Below are 10313 nucleotides of genomic sequence, written 5' to 3' on the forward strand. Positions count from 1 at the left end.
TGAAAGATACAGTTTCTACATCTTTTCACCAGCATTTGGTTTTGTCACTATTTTTTGTTTTAGCTGTTCTGATAGGTATGTAGTGACACTTCACTGTGGTTTTAATTTGCATTTACAAAGTGGTTAATTAAGTTGAATATCTTTTCAAGTGCTTATTTGCCATCTATATACACCCCAGTGAAATATCTGTTAATGTCTTCTGTTCATTTTCTTTCTTTTTTACTTTTTTGCTTTGGGAGTTTAAAAAAATGCATATTTTAGCACAATGACATCAGCAAGATGGTGGAAAAGGAAGTTCCCTGCTTATATTGCCCCTCAGAAGCAATAACTTGGCAGCCACTCATGGACAAAAGTATTTTGTGGGAATTCTGGAATCCAGATAAGAGACCGTGAAACTCCAGTGTATTCAAGATGTAGGAGGTCCATTTTGAGAATGTTGGCCCATGCCCTGTGGGTGACTCACCAAACACGGTCCTGTCAACAGACCTGGAAACAGCTCTGTGCCCCCCGTTTGGCCTTGATCTTATAACCAGCATTATATATCAAGGAACCTGGGAGAAGTCATGTGTGCCTATGTCTCAGACAATAGGCCCCAGACCTTGGCCCTAGCTGTGGACCTGCAAGTGGCCTGTGAACCAGTTCTAGCCCTTCTCAGCCACAGCCTGGGATCCCTGGAGGCAAGCCTGTCAAACTTGGTCTGATGCAGATTATGAAATGGCCCTCAACTCAAACTCCTCCTGACAGCAGTCTGCAAGCAATCCTGACATCCCAGTGGTCCAGTGGGAAACAGGCCCCTCTGTACCCCTGGACATTATGAAATGGCTCTCTAGTTTGGCTCCAGATCCTCCCAGCTTCAGTCTAGATTTAGGAAGTCTTGCCAGCCGGGGGACCCACTGCAAGAAATGCCCATCAGTACCCTTGGAAGTGGGACAGTCACCTTTGGTATGACAGCAGATTCATGAAACAGCTCTGTGACTTGGTTCCAGCCCATCCTAGTCACAATCCATGAGCAGTCCTGCCCACCAGAGACCAACTAGAAGACAGGCCCATCTGTGCCTCCAGGTCGTTTGGAGTTAGCCAGTTAGAGAAACAAAAAAGAAAAAAGGAATGAAAAGAATGAAGAATCCCTATATGAAAAATGGAATTACACTAACTAAACAAATATACACATCATAAAATTCCAGAAGAAGAAAGGTAAGGGGCAGGAAGCTTATTTAAAGAAATAATAGCTGAAAACACCTTATATTTTGGGAGAAATATGGACATCGAGGTACCTGAAGCTTCAAAGACCCCAAGCAAGATCAACCCAAAGAAGACTACTCTAAAATACATTATAATCAAATTGTTAAAAGTCAAAGACAAAGAGAAAAATTTGAAAGCAGGAGAAGAAAATCAACTTGTCATATAGAATCCACATGCTATCAGTGGATATCTCAGCAGAAAACTTGCAGGTCAGGAAGGAATGAGACAATATAGTCAAAAATGCTGAAAGAAAAAAATGCCAACCAAGAATACTATACCTAGCAACAATGTCCTTCATCTTGAAGGAAAGATCAAGAACAGACAAAGCAGAAGGATTTCACCACCACTAGACTTGTCTTACAAGAAATGCTAAAGAGAGTCTTCAAGTTGAAATGAAAGAATGCTAAGAAACAGCATGAAAACATGGGGCACCCACGTGACGCAATTTATTAAGAGTCCAAGTCTTGGGGCAGCCCCAGTGGCTCAGCGGTTTAACACTGCCTACAGCCCAGGGTGTGATCCTGGAGAACCTGGGATCGAGTCCCACGTCTCCTCTGCCTGAGTATCTGCCTCTCTCTCTCTCTCTCTCTCTCTCTCTCTCTCCTCTCTGTGTATTCTCATAAATAAATAAATAAATAAATAAATAAATAAATAAATAAATAACCTTTAAGGGGATGCCTGGGTGGCTTAGTGGTTTGGTGCCTGCCTTTGGTCCAGGGCATGATCCTGGAGACCCCAGATTGAGTCCCACGTCAGGCTCCTGGCATAGAGCCTGCTTCTCCCTCTGCCTGTGTCTTTGCCTCTCTCTGTGTATCTCTCATGAATGAATAAATAAAATATTTTAAAAAAAAGAGTCCAAGTCTTAATTTCAGCTCAGGTAATGATCTCAGGAGCCTGTGTTAGGCTCCATGTAGGGTATAGAGCCTACTTAAGATTCTCTTTTCCTCTCCCTCTGGCCCTCCTTTCCCCCAAAGAAACAACATGAAAACATATGAAATTATACAACTCATTGTTAAATATATAGTCAAATTCAGAATACTCTAATATTGTAGTGGTGGTATGTAAATCACTTTTAACTCTAGTAGAAAAGTTAAAAGATGGTTGCCAGAGGGGAAGGTGTGAAGGTCAGAGGGATGGGCAAAATGAATGGAGGGGAGTGGGAGATACAGGCTTCCCGTTATGGAGTGATTAAGTCATGAGAATAAAAGGTACAAGATAGAGACTATAGTCAATGGTGTTTTTTTTTTTTTTTTTTTTAGATTTTATTTATTTATTCATGAGAGACACAGAGAGAGGCAGAGTATACATAGGCAGAGGGAGAAGCAGGCTCCATGCAGGGACTCCAATGTGGGACTCAATCCCGGGAATCCAGGATCACACCCTGAGCAGCAGGTAGGTGCTAAACCCCTGAGCCACCCAGGGATCCCCAGTCAATGGTGTTGTAATAGTGTTATATGGTGACAAATAGTAACTACACTTGTGGTGAGCATAGCACAATGTGTGAGTTGTTGAATAACTGTTGTACACCTGAAACTAATGTAACATTGTGTGTCAACTATACTCAATTTTTTTAAAAAGCAAGAGACAGGGATCCCTGGGCTGCGCAGCGGTTTGGCGCCTGCCTTTGGCCTGGGGTGCGGTCCTGGAGACCCGGGATCGAGTCCCACATCGGGCTCCCGGTGCATGGAGCCTGCTTCTCCCTCTGCTTGTGTCTCTGCCTCTCTCTCTTTCTCTCTCTGACTATCATAAATAAATAAAAAAAATTAAAAAAAAGCAAGAGACAGTGGAAAAAAACAATAGTAATAAAATATAGCTACAATAATTTGTTAATGGATGCACAATAGAAAAAATGTAGAGTGATAAAAAATGTGGGGAAAAAAGTATAAGTGTAGAGTTTTTGTATGTAATTGAAAGTAAGTTGTCAATGTCTTAAAATAGATTGCTATAACTATTAGATATTTTATGTAAGCCTCATGGTAACCACACACACAAAAATCCTCTAGTGGATACACAAAAAACAAAGAGAAACAAATTAAAGTATATCATTACAAAAAATAAATTATAAAGACAGCAAGAAAGGATTAAAAGAACCAGGAACTACAAAACAATCAGAAAACAATTAACATAATGTCAATAATAAATCCTTTATTAACAATTACTTTAAATGCAAATAGACTCAATTCGCCATTCAAAAGGCACGCAGAAAGGATTTTTAAAAAGCAAGATCAACAATATGCTGCCTATAAAAGACTCACTTAGCTTAAAGAATGTACATGGGCTGAAAGTGAAGAGATGTGAAAAGATTCCATGAAAATGATAACCCACAGAAATTGAACAGGGCTGGCTAATCTTTTATCAGAGAAAATACTTTTATTCAAAATCAGTTACAAGTGGGGTGCCTGGGTGGCTCAGTTGGTTAGGTGTCTGACTCTTGATGTCAGTTCAGGTCTTGATCTCAGGGTAGTGAGTTTAAGCCCTGCATTGGGGCTCCATGTCCCATGCTGGGCTCCACATCCAGTGTGGAGACTACTTTAAAAAAATCAGTCACAAGATGAAGAAGGTCACTATATAGTGACAAAGGAGTTAATTCATCAAGAGGATATAACAATTGTAAATAGATATTTGCCAGAGCACCTAAATATTTAGAGCAAATCTTAATAGAAGTGAAGGGAGAATCAAATAGCAATACAATAAAAGCAACAGACTTCAAACCCCACTTTCAACAATAGATCATCTAGACAGAAGATCAATAAAGAAATAATGGACTTTAATAATATAGACTAAATGGACTTAGCAGATATATCCACAACATTCCATCTAATAGCACCAGAATAACATTCTTCTCAAGCATACATGGGACATTCTCCAGGATAGATCATATGTTAGGTCTCAAAAAAGTCTTGGAAAATTTAAGAAGACTGAAATCATACCAAGTGTCTTTTCTGACCACAATGGAATGAAACTAGAAATCAATAATAATAAGAAGAAATTGAGGGATGCCTGAGTGGCTCAGTGGTTGAGTGTCTGCTTTTGGCTCAGGGTGTGATCCTGGGGTCCTGGGATTGAGTCCCACATTGGGCTCTCTGCAAGGAGCCTTCTTCTCCCTCTATGTCTCTGCCTCTATCTGTGTGTTTTACATGAATAAGTAAATAAAATATTTTTTTAAAAAGAAGAAGAAATTGAAAAATTTACAAATATTGGAAATTAAACAATATATCCCATGGGTCAATCGATGGGTCAAAGAAATAAAAATGGAAATAAAAGTATCTTGAGACAAATAAAAATGAAAATACAACATATCAAAATTTATGGGATGCAGCAAAAGCTGTTCTAAGAGGGAAGTTTGTAGTGAAAATGTCTACATTAATACAAAAAGAAAGATCTCAAATAAACAACCTAACTTTATACCTTAAAGAACTAGAAAAAAAAAAAACAAAGTTCAAAATGAGAAAAAAGGGCAGCCCAGGTGGCTCAGCGGCTTAGCACCGCCTTCAGCCCAGGGCCTGATCCTGGAGACCTGGGATCAAGTCCCACGTTGGGCTCCCTGCATAGAGCCTGCTTCTCCCTCTGCCTGTGTCTCTGCCTCTCTTTCTCTCTCTCTCTCTCTCTGCCTCTCATGAATAAATAAATAAAATATTTAAAAAAAAAACTAAAAAAAACAAAATGAGAAAAAATATTAGAGTAGAAATAAATGAAACAGAGAATAATATGATAATTAAAAAAATCAATTAACCTAAGAGCTACTTTTTAAAAGATAAACAATTTTGACATACCTTTCACTAGACTAACCAAGAAAAAAAGAGAGAGGATTAAAATAAATAAAATTATAAGAGTGTATATTACAACTCTTACCACAGAAAATCAGAGGATCATAAGAGATTATTATGAACAGCTATACACAGACTAATTGGATAACCTAGAAGAAATGGGCAAATTCCTAGAAACATACAAGATGCTCAACCCACTAAGTCACCCAGGTGCCCCGAACTCCTGTTTTATATTAGTTTCCAGGGTCATCACCTGTTCTTCACCATGCCCAATTGCACTTACAACTAAGGCCAGTCTACTGTCCTTCACCTGGGGCAGCACTGCACTGTTTCCAGTAGAGTCAGGCAAATGTTGGCATTTTTCTCTAGGTGCTTGTCAAAGATACTTTGTCTGAGGTATCCTGGCCAACCCCTGACCGCAGGCTGATAGAGAACAGTCTCAGGTCTCTTCTCATGTGCAGAGGTGCTTAGAGTCTTCAGGACGATGCAACCCACCTATTTTTAGATTCCCCAGGTGAGAAGAAAGGGATGGAGCTGGGAATGGGAACTGAGACTTCTGGCTCTGTCATATATCAGGATAGACTAGGACCTTAGTTTCTGTTTTGACAATTGAGTAAATAGCATATAGTCATAGTCCAGAACGGGGTCCATGGTCTCAAGGGGAAAACCTCACTGAAGTTCTTTCCCAGGGAGAAGAGGAGGCAGCATGGCCTAGAACCAAACATTTCCATTAGCTGGGGGAGAATATGAGACATAACAAATCAGGTTAGCTCTTTACTGGGGATAGGAGACACAGAGCCCGTTTTTGCCAGCCCTTATGGGTTGATGATCTCAATGTGGAACTGGAGGTGAGTGGCTGTGACTACACAGTGTCCCCGGAGGAGAGCACAGGTATAGCAGTTGTGACATTGCCAGTGGCATTGGATGACATCGATGGCGTTGAGCACCTGACAGTATCGCCAGTGGATACGCCACATACGGACCAAAGACTGGATCTTGACCACTGCCCTCTCTGTATTTGCGTAGGTAACCAAGGCTGCCTTTCGCTTCTTCTGCAGCAGGCTCTCCAAGGTCAGCCTCCACCAGCGCTGAATGATCCAGGCACTGAGAGCTGCGTGCAGCAGTGTCCTGCGTACGAGGGTGCCACGCCACCAGGCCTGAATCTCTGTGGCTGCTTTTGTTTTTTTTTTTAAACTTTTTTTCTAGATGGAGATAAGAGAGACCACTCAGGGAACTTCCTGCCATCAATTTCCAAGATCTTCCTGGAAGGGGCCCAGATTCTCTTAATTGTTATCATTTCTTTGGAGAATTCAGGGGAGTTAGGACACTGTCTAAGAGCCAGAAGACCTGATTAGTGAGGCCTCCTCTATCACTATGAGCACATCACTCTGCCTTCAGAATCATAGCACCCTCCTGACTATCTCACAGGTATATGGATCAAGAGAAAAACCATTAGTAGCTAGAAGGGTACATTAGGAATGTGAAGGATTGTGTTAGTCATGCTCTACCTCTTCAGTGCTTATTGGGTTTGGCAGATTTGGCCTTATAATGCCTTTGCCTGGTATTCTCTGCTAATGTAGTCCCAAACCATCATTGGTTGATTTCTCTTGGCCACAACAATGTACTTCAGTACTGTGATGGGTTTTCAGCACCCTCATCCCATTTTCTACTCAAGCCCATATTTTGGACATTGTACTCTCTAATTCAGAGTCCTCACAACCTCACCTCCCAGCCCCATTTGTTTCTTGATGGCTTTCATTCTCTCCATTCACTCTTCATGTCACAGTCAGATGGAGAACCAGAGAGCTCATGCTGAGCAGGGAGTGGAGGAAAAATGAGCCAATATTGAGTTGACTCTTGATTATTTTAACTCTGAATCTGTAAAAAGAACAATTCCACACTTTCACGACACAGACACAAATGTTCTGGATATCTCTTAGGAGATTTTACCCACCTTGAGTTTCTGCTTCCGCCTCTTCTTAAGTTCAGTTATTTCTTCAACATCTTCAATTACAATTACAATTAAATTGCCCTCAGTCTGTCATCAGAATTAAATGGGAAATGAATGGATGAGTTAAGACTGCTTTTTTCTCTCTATGGCCCAGTTTCAGATACACCCTGCTTCAGTATCCCTTCTTTTTCTAAGACCTGTGAAGTCCCAGGTGATTCCCACCCACTTCTATCTTGCCTAATAAATCTGGCCATGTCTCTTACACAAAATCGGATCCCCATGGCTTGTCTCTAGATGGTTCATTAGCCTTGATTTCTCTACTTACCAAAGTCTGGCATGAGTAAAATGAGGGGGACAGCTATGAGTTCACAACTGCATTGTGACATAAGGATTAGGATATCTACCACAGAGTTAAGTCTTCCTCAGAAAAAAGCTCCCTGGGAACTTGTACTGCCTGTCTACCTCCCTCCTGCCAGAGAGGTACCAGAGTTCAGAGTGGAAAGATAGGGCACTTGGGTGCCATTTCATACTAGGGCTCTCCTCCAGGGGGGCCCATCCACAACCCTTTTCATTATCAGTCACACAGGAGAGCAGGAGGGACCATGGTCACACAGGAGAGCAGGAGGGACCATGGCAGTGTATCTCCATACAACTCCCTACTGTCTTCTCAGATAGCATCTCCTGTCTTCCCCTAAGATTTCAGAACCTCAATACACCATAGGAAACTAGAAGGAGAGAGAAAAGATGAATCTAGAAAGTTGTAAAATAATGATAAAAGTTTAAATTAGGGCAGCCCCGGTGGCTCAGCGGTTTAGCGCCACCTTCAGCCTGGAGCGTGATCCTGGAGACCCAGGATGGAGTCCCACGTCGGGCTCCTGGCATGGAGCCTGCTTCTTCCTCTGCCTGTGTCTCTGCCTCTCTCTCTCTCTCTCTCTCTCTCTCTCTGTCTATCATGAATAAATAAATAAAATATTTAAAAAAATAAAAAAATCTAAAAAAGGTTTAAATTAAATGGAAAACAAAAATGGGTGGTGTAAAGTAAATTTAAAAGGTAGTATTTTTTAAAAGACCAGTATTAAAGATAAACATTCCATGCACCTTGGTGATGGAGAGAGAGAACAAAAATGCAATGAGAAAGGAAAAATAATCACAAAGAGAAATAAATATGAGAATATCATGGTAATAAATTTGAAAACTAAGAGGAAATGATTTCTTAACAAAATCTAAATTACCAAAATTAATTGAAGAAACTATGTAAAACTTGATAAATTGAGAAGGCTATTAAAGATCCACAATAAATAAGGTAAGACACCAAGACCAGGGAGATTCATATCTAAACTTTAAAAAATTTACAAATTCAGATATCTCCTATGTGACAAACTATTCAAACTTATTATGAAAGATAGAGGTTTCCATCAAGCATTTCATAGTGTCAATTCCCTGAAAAGTCCTGCTAGGATTTTTGCTGTAAGTGCATTGATTTGGGGGGAGAAAGGCTATCTTCTGAGACTGAGTTCCTTCTAAGACCATGGACTATTCCTCTCTTTGCTTAAGAATTCTTTTATGTCTTAAAAAATAATTCTTTTATGTCTTTCTATAGTGTTTTAAAATTTTTCTCTATAATAGTCTTTTAAAAAAACATTTTAGTTTTGAGTAATCTTGACATCCAACTTGAGGCTCAAACTCACAATCTCAAGATGGAGAGTCATATGCTCCACTGACTGAGCCAGCGGGGCCCCCCTGTCAAGGTCTTTTTTTTTTGAGATATAATTTACATTCTATAAAGCTCACTATTTAAAACTGTATAATCTAGTAGTTTTTAGTCTATTTACTAAGTTGTGCAACTATCACCACTATCTTACTTGAAAATATTTTCATAAGCCCCAAAATAAGCCTCATGCCTATTAGCAGTCAATCTCCATTGTTCCCTACCCCAATCTCTGAAAACCATGGATCTACTTTATGTCCTTTTAGATTTGCCTATTTTGGATATTTCATATGATTTACATTATACTATAAATGGCTTTCTTGGTTGGCTTCTTTTGCTCAGTACGTGTTTTCAAGGTCCATTCATGTTGTAGCATGTCAGTATATCATTCCTTTTTATGGCCAGATAATACTCCATTGCATGTATATGCTACATTTTTCTTTTTTTTCTTTTTTATTTTTTTTATTTATTTATGATAGTCACACACACACACACACACACACACACAGAGGCAGAGACACAGGCAGAGGGAGAAGCAGGCTCCATGCACCAGGAGCCCGACGTGGGATTTGATCCTGGGTCTCCAGAATCGCGCCCCGGGCCAAAGGCAGGCGCCAAACCGCTGCGCCACCCAGGGATCCCTATGCTACATTTTTCAATCCATTCATCAATTAATGGACATTTGAGTTATTTCTACTTTTTGACTATTATGAATAATATAGCTGTAAATATTGATGTACAAGTTTTTGCATGGGCATATGTTTTCAATTCTCAGATATATACTCAGGGTGGAATTGCTAGGTCATATGGTAAGGTTTTTTTCCCATAAAAACAAAACAAAACAAAACATATACATTTCTCCCACTTACCTCTTGCAACTATCAATATGTTCTCTGTATCTAAGAGCTTGTCTTTTGCTGTTTTTATTTTATTTTTTTTAGATTCTATATAAGAGAAATCATATGGCATTTATCTTTCTTTGTCTGAATTATTTCACTTAGTATAATGCCCATGACATTCATCTATAGTGTCACAAATAACATGATTTCATTATTTTTTTAAAAAGATTTTATTTATTTATTCACATGAGACACAGAGAGGTAGAGACACAAGGAGAGGGAGAAGCAGGCTTCCCTGAGGAGCCCGATGTGGGACTCAATCCTGGAACTCCAGGATCACGACCTGAGCCAAAGGTAGATGCTCAACCACTGAGCTACCCAGGTGCCCCTGGTTTCATTATTTTTTATTATTTTTTATGGCTGAATAACATCCCATGAATGTATGTACACACATACTACAATTTCTTTATCCATTCATCCATTGTTGGACACTTAGGTTGTTTCCGTATCTTGGCTATTGCTGCAATGATTAGGGTGATGCATATATCTTTTCAAATTAGTGGTTTTTTCTTCAGATAAATACCCAGAAGTGGAATTACTAGATTGTATGATAGCTCTATTTTTAATTTTTTTAGGACACTCCATACTGTTTTCTATAGTAGCAACACCAATTTACATTCTACCAACAGTGCATAAGGGTTCCCTTTTTCTCCACATCCTCACCAACTTGTTATTTCTTGTCTTTTTTTAAAAAAAACTGATAGCCACTTTAACAGGTGTGCAGTTATATATCATTGTGGGTTTTT

At 39.7% G+C, this 10313-nt stretch overlaps 1 protein-coding gene across 1 annotated transcript; it reads right to left on the reverse strand.

Annotated features, from left to right (window-relative positions):
- Positions 1 to 5824: 5824 nt before the first annotated feature.
- Positions 5825 to 7241, reverse strand: IQCF2 (IQ motif containing F2). Its single transcript, XM_055342681.1, has 3 exons — positions 7224 to 7241; positions 6964 to 7047; positions 5825 to 6211 (listed from the first exon to the last, which is right to left on the reverse strand). Exons 1-3 carry the CDS (start codon positions 7239 to 7241, stop codon positions 5825 to 5827), a joined length of 489 nt encoding a protein of 162 aa, XP_055198656.1.
- Positions 7242 to 10313: the final 3072 nt, after the last annotated feature.

Source organism: Nyctereutes procyonoides, unplaced genomic scaffold, assembly GCF_905146905.1.
Source record: "Nyctereutes procyonoides isolate TBG_1078 unplaced genomic scaffold, NYPRO_anot_genome, whole genome shotgun sequence".
Classification (NCBI taxonomy): domain Eukaryota; kingdom Metazoa; phylum Chordata; class Mammalia; order Carnivora; family Canidae; genus Nyctereutes; species Nyctereutes procyonoides.

Excerpts from the sequence above, each read along its gene's own strand:
- IQCF2 (XM_055342681.1), bottom strand. Across the intron at positions 6,212-6,963 it reads GGCGGAAGCAGAAACTCAAG|AAAAAAAGTTTAAAAAAAAA; the intron begins GTGGGTAAAATC and ends ATCTCCATCTAG.